The 19,528-nt window shown below is 40.9% G+C and overlaps 1 protein-coding gene across 1 annotated transcript in view; it reads right to left on the reverse strand.

The window, feature by feature from the left end:
- The window catches only part of LAMB4 (laminin subunit beta 4), a 233,867-nt gene that overhangs the window by 20,413 nt on the left and 193,926 nt on the right, over window positions 1–19,528 (reverse strand). The window contains exons 36-39 of the mRNA XM_077472837.1: window positions 18,968–19,024; window positions 17,902–18,100; window positions 17,304–17,442; window positions 119–295 (exon numbers count right to left, since the gene is read on the reverse strand). Of these exons, the coding sequence (XP_077328963.1) occupies window positions 119–295; window positions 17,304–17,442; window positions 17,902–18,100; window positions 18,968–19,024 (572 nt within the window). The remainder of the gene's footprint in view (window positions 1–118; window positions 296–17,303; window positions 17,443–17,901; window positions 18,101–18,967; window positions 19,025–19,528) is intronic.

The raw sequence follows: 19,528 nt of genomic DNA on the forward strand, positions 1-19,528 counted from the left end.
ATACATTATAACTTGTTTTTCTTGGTTTGGCATTTTCCTGTCTATGGCCAGCCTAATGTCCCAAAACAACACAGATTCAAGCTTTTAACATGTTTAGATACTTAATAAAGACCCATACATTTTCACTTTCAGCAGCTGATTTTAATGCAGTACTTGCTCCTTTCTCTGCTTTGGCTGCCGCGTTCCTGTTCCGTAGCATCTTTTCTTGAAGCTCTGCAATCTTTGCTTCCAACTGTGAGTGAAGATCCTTTATTTCTTTAAATCTCTTATCGGTCATATCTGCCTTATTCTCAGCCTGCATGAAAGGGAAATAGCAATATGAAAATATAGATATACCATATGCAAGAAGATTTACCATGGCTTCGGCTTTAGTCATACAATTTATATGTATATGTATAGGTGAATTATATAGTTTGAGAACCTACAGTATCTCACAAAAGTGAGTACACCCCTCACATTTTTGTAATATCTTTTCATGTGACAACACTGAAGAAATTACACTTCTCTACAATGTAAAGTAGTTACAGCTACAGTACAGCTTGTATAACAGTGTAAATCTGCTGCCCCCTCAAAATAACTCAACACACAGCCATTAATGTCTAAACTGCTGGCAACAAAAGTGAGTACACCCCTATGTGAAAATGTCCGAATTGGGCCCAAAGTGTCAATATTTTGTGTGGCCACTATTATTTTCCCACACTGCCTTAACCGGCTTGGGCATGGCATTCCCCAGAGCTTCATAGGTTGCCACTGGAATCTTCTTCCACTTCTCCGTGACAAAATCATGGAGCTGGTGGATGTTAGAGACCTTGCGCTCCTCCGCGTTCCATTTGAGGATGCGCCACAGATGCTCAATAGGGTTTAGGTCTGGAGACATGCTTGGCCAGTCCATCACCTTTACCCTCAGCTTCTTTAGCAAAGCAGTGGTCATCTTGGAAGGTGTTTTACAGTCATTAATATGTTGGAATACTGCCATGTGGCCCAGTCTCTGAAGGAAGGTTATCATGCTCTGCTTCAGTATATCGCAGTACATGTCGGCATTCATAGTTCCCTCAATTAAATGTAGCTCCCCAGTGTCGGCAGCACTCATGCAGCCCCAGACCCTGACACTCCCACCACCATGCTTGACTGTAGGCAAGACAAAATTGTCTTTGTATGTCTCACCTGGTTGCCGCCACACACGCTTGACACCATGTGAACCAAATAAGTTTATCTTGGTCTCATCAGACCACATGACATGGTTCAAGTAATCCATGTCCTTAGTCTGCTTGTCTGCTGCAAACTGTTTGTGGGCTTTCTTGTGCATCATCTTTAGAAGAGGCTTCCTTCTGGGGTGACAGACATGCAGACCAATTTTTATGCTATTTTTATGACGCTGAGCACGTGCACACAACTTCTTTGATTGACCATGGTGAGGCCTGTTCTGAGTGGAACCTGTCCTGTTAAACCTCTGTATGGTCTTGGCCACTATACTGCAGCTCAGTTTCAGGGTCTTGGCAATCTTCTATAGCAGGGATATGCAATTAGCGGACCTCCAGCTGTTGCAGAACTACAAATCCCATGAGGCATAGCAAGACTCCGACAGCCACAAGCATGAAACCCAGAGGCAGAGGCATGATGAGACTTGTAGTTTTGAAACAGCTGGAGGTCCGCTAATAGCATATCCCTGTTCTATAGCCTAGGCCATCTTTATTTTGAGCAACAATTCATTTTTTCAGATCCTCAGAGAGCTGATTTAACACACCTGCCCCCCATTCACATCTAAGATCTTGTAACACTGATAAGTCACATGACATCCTGGAGGGAAAATAGCTAATTGAGCCCAATTTGTACATTTTCACTTAGGGGTGTACTCACTTTTGTTGCCGGCAGTTTAGACATTAATGGCTGTGTGTTAAGTTATTTTGAGCAGATGGCAAATTTACACTGTTATGCAAGTTGTACACTCACTAATTTACATTGTAGCAAAGTGTAATTTCTTCAGTGTTGTCACATGAAAAAATATTATAAAATATTGACAAAAATTGAGGGGTGTACTCACTTTTGAGAGATACTTTATATAGGCTGTTATTTACGAAAGGCAAATCCACTTTGCACTGCAAGTGAAGTCGCTGTAGATCTGAAATGAGGGGAAGCTCTGCTGATTTTATCATCCAATCATGTGCAAGCTAAAATGCTGTTTTTTATTTTCATTGCATGCCCCCTCAGATCTACAGCGACTGCACTTCCAAGTGCACTTGCAGTGCACTTGTAGTGCAAAGTGAATTTGCCTTTCGTAATTAACCCCCATTGTCATTAAAATGTTATGGTAATTGTTGTGTTACGAATTAGCTGCGGGTGGAGTGAAATGCGTTACCTATAAACTTAAAGAAAGTAAGATCCTGTGGCAACCTCCATGAAATCAACAGCGCTCATCATACCAGCCATCTGTGAAAGCTGTAAATCATGACACTTATATGGAAATTGAAAACTGTGAATAAGAATGTGTTCAAAAATATTTATAAGTAATCCAGTGAAGTCCATCAGAAAAAAAGAAGAGAAGTACTCTTGTGCAAAAAAGTTCATTTATACTTGTGTATCAACACAAATACAAAATTTCAGTGTGGATAGAAAATCTTCACACCCAAAAGTGCACACCCAACTCTCAAGCCGCTTACCAGCTACTCTGACCCCAGGATGGGGGTCTGGCTGTACTTAATTCCAGTATCCCCATGGGATGGATGGATACCAGGAGCCAAGCTTTCAAGGTGGGTTACCATACAACCAGGATGTTCAACACTGGGAAGAAGGCAGGAGTAAAATCGCATATAAAACAGTCAATCACATGCAGACACCCCAGCAGGTATGATAAAGTCACCGCTGTAGCTCTTCCCGATTATTTTTGTTCAAAAGAACATTATCAATAGAAAAAAATATGTTTTTTTTATGTTCAATTTTACTCTTGCTTTCTTCCCACTGTTGAACGTCCTGGTTGTATTGTAACCCATCTTGGAATCTTGGCTCCTGGTATCCAACCATTCCATGGGGATACTGGGATAAAGTGCAGCCAGACCCCCATCTTGGGACCAGAGTAACGGGTAAGCAGCTTGAGAGTTGGGTGTGCACTTTTGGGTGTGGAGATTTTGCTATCCACACTGAAATATGGATTTTTGTTGATATACAAGTACAGTATAACTTATATATTTTGTACAAGAGCACTTCTTTTTCTTTTTCTGATGGACTTTACTGGATTATTTATAAAACATTCTTATTTACATTTTTTGATATTTATGAATGTTTTACTTGATTGATTAATTGTTATGAATTTCTGCACTTCATATTGATAGCGCAACATGTTTAATTTTAACCGCTTGCTGGCCACCCGCCGTTTGGCGGCGGCAAAATGGCTCCCATGCGTGAATCCCCTTAGCTGTATGGTGGGGGATTTAAGGGGTATAGGAAGCGTGCGCCTGCCGCATCACTTAGGAGCCGATGCGCGTGCCCAGTGACTGGGATGTCCACCAGGTACCCGCGATCGCTTCTGACAGAGTCAGAATGGGGATTTGTGTGCGTTAACACACAAATACACGTTCTGTCAGGGGTGAGGAGACAGATCTGCTGTTCCTAATGCTGAGGAACAATGATCGGTCCCCTCTTCCAGTCAGTCCCATCCCCCCAATGTTAGAACACACACACTAAGGGAACATATTTAACCCCTCGATCACCCCTAGTGTTAACCCCTTCTCTGCCAGTGACATTTATACAGTAATCAGTGGCTATTTTTAGCTCTGATAGAGGTATATATGTCAATGGTCCCAAAAAGGTGTCAAAGTGTCAGATCTGTCTACCGCAATGTCGCAGTCCCGAAAAAATAAATAAATATCACTGATCGCCACCATTACTAGTAAAAAAAAAAATTCTAAAAATTACAAATCTATCCCCTATTTTGTAGGTGCCATGACTTATGCGCAAACCAATCAATATACGCTTATTGCAATTTCTTTTTTTAACATTTGGGGATATTTATTATAGGAAAAAGTAGAAAATATTGTTTTTTTTAAAATTGCCGCTATTCTTTTGTTTATGGCACAAAAAATAAAAACCACAGAGGTGATCAAATACCACCAAAAGAAAGTTATATTTGTGCGGAAAAAAGGACATACATTTTGTTTGGGTGCAGCATTGCATGACTGCAAAATTGTCAGTTCAAGTGACGCAGTGCCGTATCGCAAAAAATGTCCTGGTCAGGAAGGGGGTACATTTTTCTGGGGGCTGAAGTGCTTAATATGTATTATGTTTATGTGGATATTTTGTGAGTGCAGCTGTCACTGAGAAATTATTATTTTTTACTATTTGGTGACACTTTTTGCACAACTTCTCTTTTGGTTTACTTACATGTTGGAGCCGGTCGAATCTTACCCTTACAGGTCTAATTTTGTGAAATCTGTACATTTAGGTGACTTTGCAGACTCCGCCTTTTACATAGTGAGCATTGACTTTTGATTAATAGTTTAATCATTATCAGATTTTCCAGTTTTGCCAAGATCTCATTGCTCTAGAAAGCATCAGAGACCTAACATTTACATTTCTTATGACGACAAGACCAAATTGAAAGTGTTAGTAAACATAGCTCCCAACTGTCCCTGATTTGGAGCAATGTCCCTTTGTCCCTCATTCTACCTCATTTGTCCCTCATTTTGGTCTGATCTATATAGATGTATATAAAATTTACTTTTTATCTTTCAAAAAGTGTTTTTCTGCACTAAACCTTTCCTCTGATTTCTAAATTGCTGCATTTGTAAATCCCAAAAGCCAATATAAAAGAATAGTAGTGGTTAAAAAAAAACACTTGTGGGTTTAACCAATCTTGTACAATTCTTCTTTAAGGGGGCATGGCCAAGGGTGTGTCCTATGCCGGTATACTTTTTCTGATAGGTGTCCCTCATTCCCATCTCAAAAAGTTGGGAGGTATGTAGTAAATGCTAAAAAGTTTAAAGTATACAGTGCTGCACACCTTAGCACTCGTATGCTTTGTGTCTATTTCCAAGTGTGTGGTTCCTTAGTAAAAACCCTCAGCTTTTAGGTTCCAGTTTTCAGGTGGCTCCACCCCCCCCCCCCCCCACAGGGTCCCATGGAGCCACTTTTGTGTGCATGCTTATGGTTGGCAAGCTAACTCCTCTCTCTATACTATGTCCATCTAAAGCAGCACATAGCCCCAAGAGCCTAGGGCGGAATGCCAATCTCCTTCTTCCCTCCTCTATGCACCTGCACTGTCCTTCCTGAGCTTTCGTAATAAAGTGAATAAAGGGCATATGCTCCCTACCTGGATGTTCAAGGAAAGCGGCTCTGTGACCTATTGCTGGCGGTGGTGATTTGTAAACATTGTTAGTACACCAAAAAATATGTTACATTGTTTAAAAGGAATACAATTATTGAAAACATTTGATTTAAATTTATTACGACTCTATTTTTTCCTAGGCGCTTTAAAGTATTTTATACTGTCCATGTGTCTGTAAATGATAGCTTTCCTTAAAACCTATTTGTAAAAAAGACCGTCTAGTACTTCAATTTAAAATATCTGTATCATATGGAAACCCTGGATTAAATATTATACGTCAGATAATATTGACAACCGAGTTTTATTGTTATGGTGATTAAGATTTTTTATAGAATTACAACATTAGATGATATATAAAACCTCCTCCAGAGAATTATTCCCTCCCCTTCCCCTCCTATATACCTTTTATGTTCTTCCCTTACTATATATTGCTTACTATAAACATACTTTAGAAGTTATGGTCAAAACTTTAAAATCATATATTTTCTTTTAGACATATTTATATTTTCTTGGGATTAAAATGTTTAAAACTCAGCTATAAGAATGTTTTCAAATTCTAAAATATATAAGGCCATTTATTGTCATTCCCAAGAGAATATCTTGAAATTCTTCTTTGCTTTGTATCATCCGTACTTCAATATGTCTTTTTATTTCTGGTATCACATAATTTGTCTTATATTCTGTACATGTAATTTATTTTAACATAAAATAAAAAATTTTGAACGAGTAAAAATATCTGTATGCCGTAGCATACATTGTACAGTTTTCACAGCTTACCATTTCAACATTATTTGTTTAGTTTTGATCTTTCCTGTGTGTTTGGACTCGGAGGGCACAAAGGTCATTTGCTGCAAATTCGTCTGTGTCTGTGAATTTTATTTTTGTCTTCTTTCAGACATAATGCTGATCACTGTCTGTAGGCTAAGTGTTTCCAGTTAATCGCAGTGATACTGAAAAACGTCCTGAATTTATATGCGTAAGCACTAAAAGAACATTAACATTTGAAACCTATACTGCCAACAAACTGAGCATATGAAACTATGCTACATATATTCATTTTGTTTTACAGCATGGGTCTTCAGACTTAACAGTATGAGAGCCACATTGTACATTTTACAAATCTATTGCATGCTGAAAAAAATATGTTTTATATAAGAGTAGATCAAATTAAATCCTTTTGCTGTCGCAGCCTTCTTTGCGTTTTTTGCACACGTTTTAAAAATAATTTTTAATGACGGAAGATTAAAGTGTTTGTAAAGGCAGAAGTATTTTTTTATCTTAACCTTTTTGCGACCACCCCATAGCAGATTTAATGCTACAGGTTGAACGCTCTGTGCGGAATCACAATATATATATATATATATATATATATATATATATATATATATATATATAAAATGTGATTCTGCACTTCAGGGGCTGTGGGCATGAGACCCGATGTCCTCCAGGACCCGCCGATCGTTCAGTACTCTGACAGAATGACAGTCTGCCTATGTAAACAAGGCAGACTGTCATTTTGTGCGTACAGAAGTCATGGATCCTGTGTTTCTGTGAAGCAGGAACACCGAACCATGTCTTCAAGCAGTAAAAGCACCCCCCCACGGTTAGTAAACACTCCCTAGGCACATAGTTGACCCTTTAATCTCCCCTGATGTTAACCCCTTCCCTGCCGCTGTTGTGTTACTGGTCCCCAAAAAAGTGTCAGGATTTGTCTGCCACAATATCGCAGTCCCACTATTAAGTCACCGATCGCCATCGTTACTAGTAAAAATAAATAAATAAAAATAACCCATAGCTTGTGGACACTATACCTTTATTGGGATTTTTTTTACCAAAAATATGTAGCAGAATACATATTGGGCTAAATTTAAGAAGAAATTCAATTTTTTTTATTGGTTATGTTTTAAAGCAGAAAGTAAAAAATATATATATTTTTATTTTTTTTAATTGTTGGTCGTTCTTTGTTTCTAGCGCAAAAAATAAAAACTGCAGGGGTGATCAAATACCACTAAAAGAAAGCTCCATTTGTGGGAAAAAGGATATACATTTTATTTGGGTACAGTGTTGCACAACTGCGCAATTGTCAGTTAAAGCAATGCAGTGCTGTTTCATAAAAAATGTCCTGGACAGGAAGGGAAGTAAATCTTCCAGAACTGAAGTGGTTAATGCATCCTATGCATTAAGATAAAAAGCCATCTGTGTGCGGGAGCCCTCCTCAGTCCCCCTAATGCTTACCTGAGCCCATCTAGATCCAGCGATGTTGCATGAGAGACTGGGCTGCCTGGGACTCTCCCTCCTCACTGGCTGAGACAGCAGTATATAGCCATTGACTCCTGCTGCTGTCAGTCAAAATCAGTGAGCCACTATCATGCCTGCAGCCTCTGACCATCTCTTGCATCATGTTCTCATTCTCTGCCCATCTCTTGTATCCTGTCCTCAGTCTCTAGCAATCTCTTGTATTATGTTCTCAGTCTCTACCCATCTCTTGTATCCTGTCCTCAGTCTCTAGCAATCTCTTGTATCATTTTCTCAGTCTCTAACCATCTCTTGTATCCTGTCCTCGGTCTCTAGCAATCTCTTGTATCATTTTCTCAGTCTCTAACCATCTCTTGTATCCTGTCCTCAGTCTCTAGCCATTTCTTGTATCATGTCCTCAGTCTCTAGCCATTTCTTGTATCATGTCCCCAGTCTCTAGCCATCTCTTGTATTCTGTCCTCAGTCTCTAAACATCACTTGTATCATATCCGCAACCTCTGACCATCTCTTGTCTTATATTATGTCTGCAGTCTCTGAGGGGCAGTCTTGAGAGGAGTTAAGAGTGGAAATGCTGCAAGGATGGGGGTCATGGGAGAAGTCAGATATGTGTGGACTGTGGAGAGGAGACTATAGGATAAAACCAGAGCCACCAACCTGGAGCCATCTAACTGAGCCCTGCACAGTGCACCTGAGAGGAGGTCAGTGACAGCGCTGCCAGACAAGTCTGAGGTGGGGGTCACTGATGTAAGGGTGAGTGAATACAATAATATAAGGGGGCACTGATATAAATGTTTCCCCCTTATATCAGTACCCCCCCCCCATTCTTTATGCAGAAGGTGGTCTCTGGAAATCAGAGCCCCCCCCCCCACGGTGCCCCTTGATGATGTATATGTATATCTTTAGGGGATTGCGCCTCCCACTCACTATTTATACTACCCCCTTATCAATAGAATATGCTTAATAATACTTATATTCACTAAATAATCACTGTGCCCCCATATTATCCAAAATATATTCCCAAGACATTAATTTATAATTGCAGAAAATATAGCGTCCTTATTGTGCGATATTTTAATTTGATTGCTCCAACTGTGCCGTCTTAATCACCGATCATCTTCTAATCAAAAGTCCACTTGTGTCAACTAAAATAACCAAAACTGTGCCACCGTCACCAAGCAGAATGGACACTCACCAGATGTCTCCAATCAGTAAGCCTTCGGTTCATTCAACGGATAACCAATCCACAACGCATTCCTCCCGTTAGCAATTCCCCAACATCCTAGGAGTTGTGGAAGACATACGGTCCTTGAATACAAGCCAGGAACAGGTCGGTCCAGTGGAGGGAGATTAACACCACCTGCGGAACATCAGTGGCTTGCCCGATTTTAGAACGGTTTTCTCATTGCTGGAAAGGCTTGGTGTCGGCCAATAGACACATTGAAATGTGAGTGTAATACGTTTTTTATTGATTTTTCCATTAAAGTTAAAACGATTTTACACTATATTGGTTCCATTTAATTTTGTATGAATATATGGACGTTGAGGAATTGCTAATGGGAGGAATGCGTTGTGGATTGGTTATCCGTTGAATGAACCGAAGGCTTACTGATTGGGGACATCTGGTGAGTGGCCATTCTGCTTGGTGACGGTGGCACAGTTTTGGTTATTTTAGTTGACACAAGTGGACTTTTGATTAGAAGATGATCGGTGATTAAGACGGCACAGTTGGAGCAATCGAATTAAAATATCGCACAATAAGGACGCTATATTTTTTACAATTATAAATTAATGTCTTGTGTATATATTTTGGATAATATGGGGGCACAGTGATTATTTAGTGAATATAAGTATTATTAAGCATATTCTATTGAGAAGGGGGTAGTATAAATAGTGAGTGGGAGGCGCAATCCCCTATAGATATACATATACATCATTCACTTACCCTGGTTTTTCTGGGGGGGGGGGCTAAGACTGGGATTGCAGCGGACCCTCAAGCACAGCAAGGGGGAGGTTGAGTGCCGGTACAACTTGGTATTTTTGCCCCTTGATGATGGACCAATTTTACCACTTTTAACTGGAATTTGCTTATATATATGCCTTCCATGTATATATAAAATACCTCTTCAAATGTACTTTAAAATGCACGGTTTTCCCTTTCATGAACAAGGAAATAATGACGTTATGATGTTGGGCTGGTTGGGCGCGCATCGTGGCGATCATTGTTGCGGTGTGTCAGTCTGACACACCGCAACTACGATCTCGGTAAAGAGTCTCTGACAGAGACTCTTTACCATGTGATCAGCCATGTCCAATCACAGCTGATCACAGTGTAAATAGGAAGAGCCAGTGATCGGCTTTTCCTCACTCGCGTCTGTCAGACGCGAGTAGAGGAGAGCTGGTCGGCTGCTCTTCTGACAGGGGGGGGGGTCTGTGCTGATCAATTAACAGCACAGCCCCCCCCCCCCCCCGAGGATGCCCTCACTGGACCACCAGGGATGCCACCAGACCACCAGGGATGCGCAGTACCAGGTATGCCCCCCTAGACCACCAGGGATGCCAGTCAGTGCCCACAATGGATGCCAATTAATGCCCATAATGGATGCCAATCAGTGCCCACAATGGGCATCACTGATTGCCATGCATTATTGTTTGGCACTGATTGGCATCCATCCCTAAAATACTGTACACTACAATGCCCATCTGTGCTGCCTATCAGTGCCCTTCCATGCTGCCTATCAGTGCCCATCCATGCCCATCCATGCCACCTATCAGTGCCCATCCATGATGCCTATCAGTGCCCATCCGTGCCGCCTATCCATGCCCATCCATGCCACCTATCCATGCCACCCATCCATGCCAATCTGTGCCACTTATCAGTGCTTATTTGTGCCACCTATCAGTGTCTATTTGTGCCACCTATCAGTGCCACTTCATTGATGTCACATCATTGGTGCCCAGCAGTGCCGCCTTATCAGTGCCCGTCACTGCAGCCCATCAGTGAAGGAGAAAACATACTTATTTACAAAGTTTTGTAACTGAAACAAAAAAAACATGTTTTTTTCAAAATTTTCAGCATTTTTTTTATTTGTTTAGCAGAAAATAAAAATCCCAGAGGTGATCAAATACCACCAAAAGAAAGCTCTATTTGTGTGAAAAAAATGATAACAATTTTACAGTGTAGCATGACCGCACAATTGTCATTCAAATTGCGACAGTGCTGAAAGCTCAAAATTCGTTTGGGCAGGAAGGTTTGTAAGTGCCCGGTATTGAAGTGGTTAAGCTCTGCATCTTGGGTGGCTGCAGTTTTTGAGGGTTCAGACAAACACTATGGTGGGACATTGCAAGAAAGGTAACATTGGCTGCCCGCCCACCGTCAAATGATGGCAGGGCGGTGCGGCTCTTGTTCTGTCGCGTTCCCACGGGGGCACGTGGTGATTGTAGCCGCATGCTATTGTTAGGACAAGGCGTGACCCCGATCTGTGTAATCCGCAGCTCTTTAACCATATGATCGGCTGTGTCCAATCACAGCCGGTCACATGTAAACACGGAAATGCCGGTAATCGGCTCTTTTTGCCTCACACTGACAGAGTGGCATCTCCTCACAGGGGGACATCTAGGAATGTAATCTGGACACTGATCATCAGTGCCCTGATTACAATAAGGAAATATAGTGTCAGAATACAGTGCCCATCATTGTCCACCAATGCCAACATACAGTGCCCACCAGTGGCAGCAATTAGTGACCACCACTGTCCACAAGTGCCACCAATCAGTGCCAATTACATGCCAGTCAGTGCTAGCAATCAGTACCGCCTATCAGTGCTGCCCATCAATGCCCATCACTGCTGTCCAACAATGTCCATCAGTGTCACCCATCAGTGCCCATCTGTACCGCCTATCCGTGCCACCTATCCATGCCCGCCCCTGACACCTATAAGTGCCCACCGGTGCCGCCTATTAGTGACCATCAGTGCCACCTAACAGTGCCCATCGGTGCCTCCTATCAGTGCCACATATCAGTGTCATCTATCACCACCCATAAGTGTGGCATATTAGTGCCTCCTCATCAGTGCCACCTCATCAGTGCCCATAAGTGCCATCACATCAATGCCCACCAGTTCAGCCTATCAGTGCCCATCAGTGCTGCCTCATCAGTGAAGACGAAACATTACTTAGTTGCAAGATTTACTGACAGAAAAAAGTAAACTTTTTTTAATTTTTTTTTTATAAAAAACCCAGCAGTGACTAAATACCACCAAAAGAAAGCTCTACTTGTGTGAAGAAAATTATAAAATAAATTGTTTGGGTACAGTGTAGCATGACCACGCAATTGTCATTCAAAGTGCTCTGAAAGCTGAAAAATGGCTTGGGCAGGAGGGGGTTTTAGTGCCTGGTAGGCAAGTGGTTAAAGATATAACTGCATTATTGGGTAACTGGTAACTGTGTCTATATATGGTGTTGTTTGTATGTTGTTTATATGTTTTTTTTAACTATGTTGTAAAACAATTTATACTTTTTTTACTGATTCTCTCTCTCATTATGTTTCCACAAAATCCGTTACATTTTTGACTTTTTCAATCCTTGAATATATATTTTGGATGTTGGCATGGAGAGAGAGATGAGACCCTCCCTACTTCTCTTTAAAGATGTTAGTGTTTTGCCTGTTAACCACTTGACCACTGGGCACTTAAACCCCCTTCCTAACCAGACCAATTTTCACCTTTCAGTGCTCTCACCTTTTGAATGACAATTACTCAGTCATGAAACACCTATATGAAATTTTTGTCCTTTATTTCAAACAAACAGAGCTTTATTTTGGTGGTATTTAACCAGTTAATAACCGGCCCATAGCCAAATGATGGCTACCCGGAATAACTATGACATCCTCCCAGAATTCCGCTCTCGTACACCCCCTGGGGAGCACACTCTAGAGCATCCGTGACGCATCATGGATCACGGTAAACGGCCGCTCATTGCGGCCGTTTACCAGGTGATCACTCTGTCAAATGACTCAGACAAATCACTTGTAAACAAACCGGCGTCATGTTATGATGCCGGTTCCTCCCTCCCCTCTCTGTACCAACGGGTACAGTGAGAGGGGAGAGATCGGTGTCAGCAGTGCTGTGCCCACAGCATTGCTTACTGACAATTAACCCTGAAATTCCCTGCCAATACTCTGCAATACCCAGCAATGCCCTGCCAATACTCTGCAATTCCCTGCCAATACTCTGCAATGCCCTGCCAATACTCTGCAATGCCCAGCAATGCCCTGCCAATACTCTGCAATTGTCAGGTCACCTTGAGGCCAGGTGACAGATGCACACCGTAGGGATCAGGAGTGCAAGGTTGTGGACCCTACGGCTGACTGCTGTGGACGGGGGTCAAGGTGATAAGGAAGGCAGGGCCGCCAGAACACCACACCAATCCCACTGGGGTTAGAGCGTAAGATTCCCTGGGGCGCGGAGTCTAAGAGCCAGCAGGTGTTCACCAGAGTCTCTAGTGGTGAAGATGGACTGGGCTGCAACTGGCTCCAGGTCGTGACTCCCAGGGTCCCCCAGCTCACACCCAAAGTAGGCAACAGGAGGGTAGGGATAGTGAGGGATAAAGCCAAGGTCGGGCCACAAGCAGACAGGAATAGTCAGGGACACGCCAAAAGGTCAGGATCACAGGCAAACAGGGATAGTCAAGGACACACCAAAGTCGGTAACGGAACAACAGAAGAGCACACGGCAGGTAACAGGAAGCCAAACACACAAAGGTACACAATGGTTGATCAGCACCACTGGCTTGCAGTGCACAGGTTAATGTAGGGTTCCCTGATAGGGCCTGGGGTGGAGCCATGCTTAGAGGAGAGGTTATAAAAACCACCAGGTGGAAGTGGCTGGCCTCTTAGTCAGAACACATGGAGGGGAGGTAAGCAAACAGAGGAAGCTCACTGCATAACCATGACAGCAATGCCCTGCCAATACTCCGCAATGCCCTGCCAATATTCTGCAATACCCAGCAATGCCCTGTCAATACTCTGCAATACCCAGTAATAATCTGCAATACCCAGCAATACTCTGCAATAGCCTACAATACCCTGCCAATACTCTGCCATAAACTGCCATACCCAGCAATACTCAGCCATACTCTCTGATACCCTGCAATACCCAGCCATACTCTGTGATACCCTGAAATACCCAGCCATACCCAGTGATACTCTACAATAATTAGCCATACTCTGCAATACCCAGCCATACTCGGCCATGCTCAGTCATACTCGGTGATACCCTGCAATACCCAGCCATACTCGGTGATACCCTGCAATACTCTGTGATACCCTGCAATACCCAGCCATACTCTGTGATACCCTGCAATACCCAGCCATACCCAGCCATGCTCGGCCATGCTCGGCCATGCTCGGCCATACTCGGCCTCTGTATGTGGCCAGGCTGTGGAAATCTCACACATGTGGGATCGCCGTACTCAGGAGCAGTAGGAGAATCTATTTTGGGGTGTCATTTTTTGGTATGTACATGCTACGTGTTAGAAATATTGTATAAATCAACAACTTTGTGTTAAATAAAATGCATTTTAACCACTTCCCGCCCGCCGGCTGTCATATGACGTCCTTCACTTTGTGTGATGATATCTGAATGATGCCTGCAACTACATCATTCAGATATCAGCTTTTTCAGCCGGTGATTCCCTACACCATAAGAATGATCATAGCGGCTGTTCCCCTGCTTGATTGTTCTTACGGGAGGCGAGAGGGGGCCCCCCTATTGCTGCCCTCCGGTGCTTCTACTGACTCGCCAATACGATCAAAGCCAGAATCTTTTTTTTTTAATTATTTCAGGCTTCCCAGTCTAGAGGTGAGATGTGGGGTCTTATTGACCCCATATCTCACTGTAAAGAGGACCTGTCATGCCATATTCCTATTACAAGGGATGTTTACATTCCTTGTAATAGGAATAAAAGTGATAAAAAATATTATTTTTGGGGACAAAAGTGTCAAAATAAAATAAATAAAGTGAAATGAACAAAAAAAATTTAATAATTTAACCTCCCTGGCGGTATGATTATTTCGGATTTTAGGTGCTAAAAGCGGTACCATTATTTTGCATAAAAATTTGGTGTATATTGTAGTCCTGTAATTGTTAGGAATAACTCTCTTAAATCTGTCCAAACCAGAGTCTAGCAGACATCCCGGGTATGATAAAGTTTGAAAAATGAAATCATAAATTATAATATAATAAATAACTATAAATAATTGTACCAAATAATAATATAACAATAATAAAAATTATTCAATAATGTAATCAAATCAAAAACACTGAAATTTGCTCAGTTGCAGAATTTTCACTGTCATTACTTTTCAGTATTTGATGACGGATCTATCGCTCAATTCTGCGAGTGATTACAATTTATTATCGCTGTTTTCTAGCTGGTCTAAAACCATTTTTGATGTAAAATGACAGTTTGGTTGCTATGGACAATCTCCAGTTTCCAGGCATAAAGAACAGTTTTTATTATATAAAACTGCATGCAGAGTACTGGACCGACCACTAGGGACAAAGGGGATGTGAAATAATTACATACAGCAATGTAATCTGTAAGATTACATTATACTGTATGTAATGTGTGTGTTTCATTTTTTGAATTTGTCGCCGATCTCCGTCCCTGTGCGTCGCAGGGAACGGACATCGGCTCCGTGATAGATCGAGCGAGACGCGGCTCGCTCGTACAGCGGGGAGACAAAGCTGGATCCGAGGGAGAAGGTAAGTAAACCTCCTCCTGGATCCAGCGATGCAGTCCCGAGTCTGGCTCGGGGTTACCGCTTTTGGTATAAAAATTCCACCCCGAGCCAGACTCTGGAATACCGTCAGGGGGGTTAAAGCGCCCCTGTCCCCATGTGCTCGCATACAGAAGCGAACGCATACGTAAGCCCCACTTACATATCAAAACGGTGTTCAAACCACACACGTGAGGTATTGCTGTGAATGTTAGAGTGAGAGCAATAATTCTGGCCTTAGACCTCCTCTGTAACTCAAAACATGTAACCAGTAAAAAAAATTAAAGCATCGCCTATGGGGATTTTTAAGTAGCGACGCTTGGCGCCATTCCACAAGCGTGTGCAATTTTGAAGGGTGACATGTATCTATTTACTCAACGTAACTTCATCTTTCACATTATGCAAAAACATTGGGCTAACTTTACTGTTTTGTTTTTTTTATAGCACAAAAAAACATATATAATGTTTTGGGGTTCTATGTAATTTTCTAGCAAATAAATGATGATTTTTACATGTAGGAGAGAAATGTCAGAATTGGCCTGGGTGCTCCAGAACGACTGATGGCGCTCCCTGCATGTTGGGCCTCTGTATGTGGCCAAGCTGTCTAAAAGTCTCATACATGTGGTATCGCCATACTCGGGAGTAATAGCAGAATGTGTTTTGGGGTGTAATTTGTGGTATGCATATGCTGTGTGTGAGAAATAACCTGATAATATGACAATTTTGTGGGAAAAAAAAGGAAAAAAAAATCTTGATTTTGCAAAGAATTGTGGAAAAAAATTACAACTTCAAAAAAGTCATCATGCCTCTTACTAAATACCTTGGAATGTCTTATTTCCAAAAAGGGGTAATTTGGGGGGTATTTGTACTTTTATGTCATATTAGGGTCTCAAGAAATGAGATAGGCCATCAGTACTTCAGGTGTGATCAATTTTCAGATATTGGCACCATAGCTTGTGGACTCTTTAACTTTCACACAGACCAAATAATATCCACCGATTTGTACTTATTTTTACCAAAGATATGCAGTAGTATAAATTTTGGCCAAAATGTATGAAGAAAAATTACTAATCTGCTAAATTTTATAACAGAAACAAAGAAAAATTCTTTTTTTTTTACAGAATTTTTGGTCTTTTTTCTTTTATAGCACAAAAAATAAAAAACCTACTGGTGATTAAATATCACCAAAAGAAATCTCTATTTGTGTGAAAAAAAGGACAACAATTTCATATAGGTACAGTGTTGCATGAAAGCTGAAAATTGGTCTGGTTATTAAGGGGGTTTAAGTGCCCAGTGGTCAAGTGGTTAATCACCGCTGGGTTTTTTATTTTTTTTGCTATAAATCAAAAAAGACTGAAAATTTTGAAAAAAAAAAAAATTATTTGTTTCAGTTAAAATTTATAGCAGAGTATTGGCGACTATTGGCGAGTATTTGCAGAGTATTGCAGTGTTGCAGTGTTGCAGAGTATTGCATTGTTGCAGAGTATTGGCAGAGTATTGCAGTGTTGCAGAGTTTTGGCAGAGTATTGCACAGTGTTTCAGACTATTAGCAGATTATTGCACAGTATGGGCAGAGTACTGCAGATTATTGGCACTGAGCAGCGCTGTGGGCACTATAGATCTCTCCCCCTCTCCCCTCGCACTGTATTGATTGCTACAGAGAGGGGAGGGAGGAACCGGCGTCATGATATGATCGCTCTGTATTTTGACGGAGTGATCACGTGGTAAATGGCCGCTACCAGTGATCCGGATGTTTGCGGGAGCGCGCCCCAGGGGGCGCACGAGAGCAAGATTCTGGGAGGACGTCCATGGACGTCCACCCAGAAAAATATGACCGTGCTGTAGCCGTCTTTCGGCTATGGCCCGGTCGGCAAGTGGTTAATAATATAATGATCTACTCTGTATTTTACAAAACTTGGAATCCTCTTAATGCTGTTATTTCATTTACATTACCTGTGAAAGTCTGTTTCTGATGTCCTTAATGTTCTTGTTTACATTGTTCAGCACAGAGCTTGTTTTTTTCTGTATATTTTCAGCTTGATTTAAATTATTTTTGATCTCATATGTACTGGGAAGGTTATCAACTGCTTTTCTAGATTAAAAAAAAATAGAGAATTTAAATTTTTTTTTAAAAACATGCATGTCATTTTAAAAGTCATTATAAATAAACAGGATCCTACAGGAAACATCTAACGCACACCCAGTCTTCACTAAAGTGCCAGTGCGTAATAATAGTCATGCATCCCTTGAACAAAATTGTGTCTAAGTCCCAAGTTTTGGGTTGGTTGCTGTATGGGACAGTTGTGCACATATTTAGGGTTCATTTTCCCCTTGGTAAGTGCCTTGCATTGTCTTGTCTCTGCCCACTCATTTCATACAACCAAATCTTCAGCTTACCAAAAAACACACCTGACTCAATGCACCCCAGTGCAGCACATCTGACATTTTCTCCAACACTTTGCACTGGTTGAGGCATTACTATGGGATGCGGACATTGTATTTTTCTGGGTTGCAGTACCATCCCTTCCAAATTTAAAATAATAGATTTTACCTTGCATTGTTTGCTTGCTGGGTAAGTTTCTTTACATCCTCCAGCTGCTTTTGGAGGTTTTTCTTGTTTTGTTGGTATTCATCGCACATTTTTTTAATCTTGTTCAGCATATTGATTAAATCATAAGGTGCGGCTGGCAACTTTATTGCAAGGACCTCATTAGCTATCTTTTCTATTTCTTCTGGGTTAATAGTACCATCTGGAAAGTAAAAAAAAAAACAAAAAAAAAAAAAAAAGGATGTTAATGCATTGTATATATTTTTCTTATTCATGGAGCTTATCTGATAAATCAAGTCCACTTCTAAGGTTAAAGCATGGACTGTTCTCTGAGTCTGAAGAACGTTATAATTTTAGTTATTAATTTATTACTCAAGTTACTCTGTATCCAATTTCTTCTCCGTTAATATTTATTCCAAATTAATTCATGCTTCTTTATAAATGTATGCAGCATTGGTGCCAAGTGAAGTCTATTACTCCTTGCAGAAAATTTGTTGAATTTAAAATTAATTACTAGTTTTACACCATTAATAACAGGATACTTTAATCATAATTTGCCTTCTTTTGTTTAGTGTGCTATTTATATTTCACTGTAAGTGCAGTCTGATTTTAGTCTGTGATTTAAAATAAATATCTGTGTAAAAAAATAATAATTGGCATAATAACCAGCAAATGCAAGACTAGCATTGTGTGCCAATATGAGTCATTTGGAGCTGCTAGATATAGATATGGCCATGCTTTGAAATTGAATCTAGTCAATATTTATGATCTACATAACCTCCAGTACTGTTCTGAATGAATGATGGTAACGATACACTGGCGTGATAAAACCTTGATCATGTACTCTAATATTGGCTGGTGTGCTTTCCTAATTGAAATTAAAAAATGAAAACACATTTTTTTAGAGTGAACATTCCTTTTGTAAACATGCACGTTTCAAAGTGAAAAGCCTCTACCCCTATAGTAGAAAAGCTCCTTAGTGCTGTAAAAATATGTTGGAGAAAAGTCTAAATCCCACTATGCATATATAGATTTTCCACCAACAAAATCTGAATAAGAAAAGCCTTACCGACGTTCTGTGGCTTGCTTCCACTCTTTCCTCGACATTGGTATACAGGGATGCTGTCTACAAATAAACAGTGTCAGTGTAAGGAGCTTAAGCAGCTTAGAAATTAATTTACAGTGCTACATATATAGTTTACTGTAAATGTGTGCGTGTGTGCGTGTGTGTGTGTGTATATATATACATATGATTTTTCGAGAAATTTTCCAACCTAAACTTGAATTGGACCCATCCTGTGTAGTAACAAAGTGGGACCCTCCCAAAATTCAAATTATCATGACCAAGAACTGTGATGTTGGATCTTGCCTGCAGGAGGGACAGGCAACCATTATTGCATCTGGAATGGTGGAACTGTACCTGAGTAAATGCAACCAATGTGTTAGGGGCCCCATTTAGGTTTGCTAGAGGGATTCACAAGATGGGCATGTTTGGAATTAATACATGAAGGTTTTGAAGTAGCATGGGGTCAAATATTTGTTTAGGCTGGAAGCCCTTTTAATACACTTATGGTGCAGCTTATTAACTAAGGAGGAGAGCTATATGCAATCGAGCCTATTTACTAAAATT

Source organism: Lithobates pipiens, unplaced genomic scaffold (assembly GCF_037356315.1).
Source record: "Lithobates pipiens isolate NorthernLeopardFrog02 unplaced genomic scaffold, aLitPip1_a1.2 Scaffold_8, whole genome shotgun sequence".
Classification (NCBI taxonomy): Eukaryota; Metazoa; Chordata; class Amphibia; order Anura; family Ranidae; genus Lithobates; species Lithobates pipiens.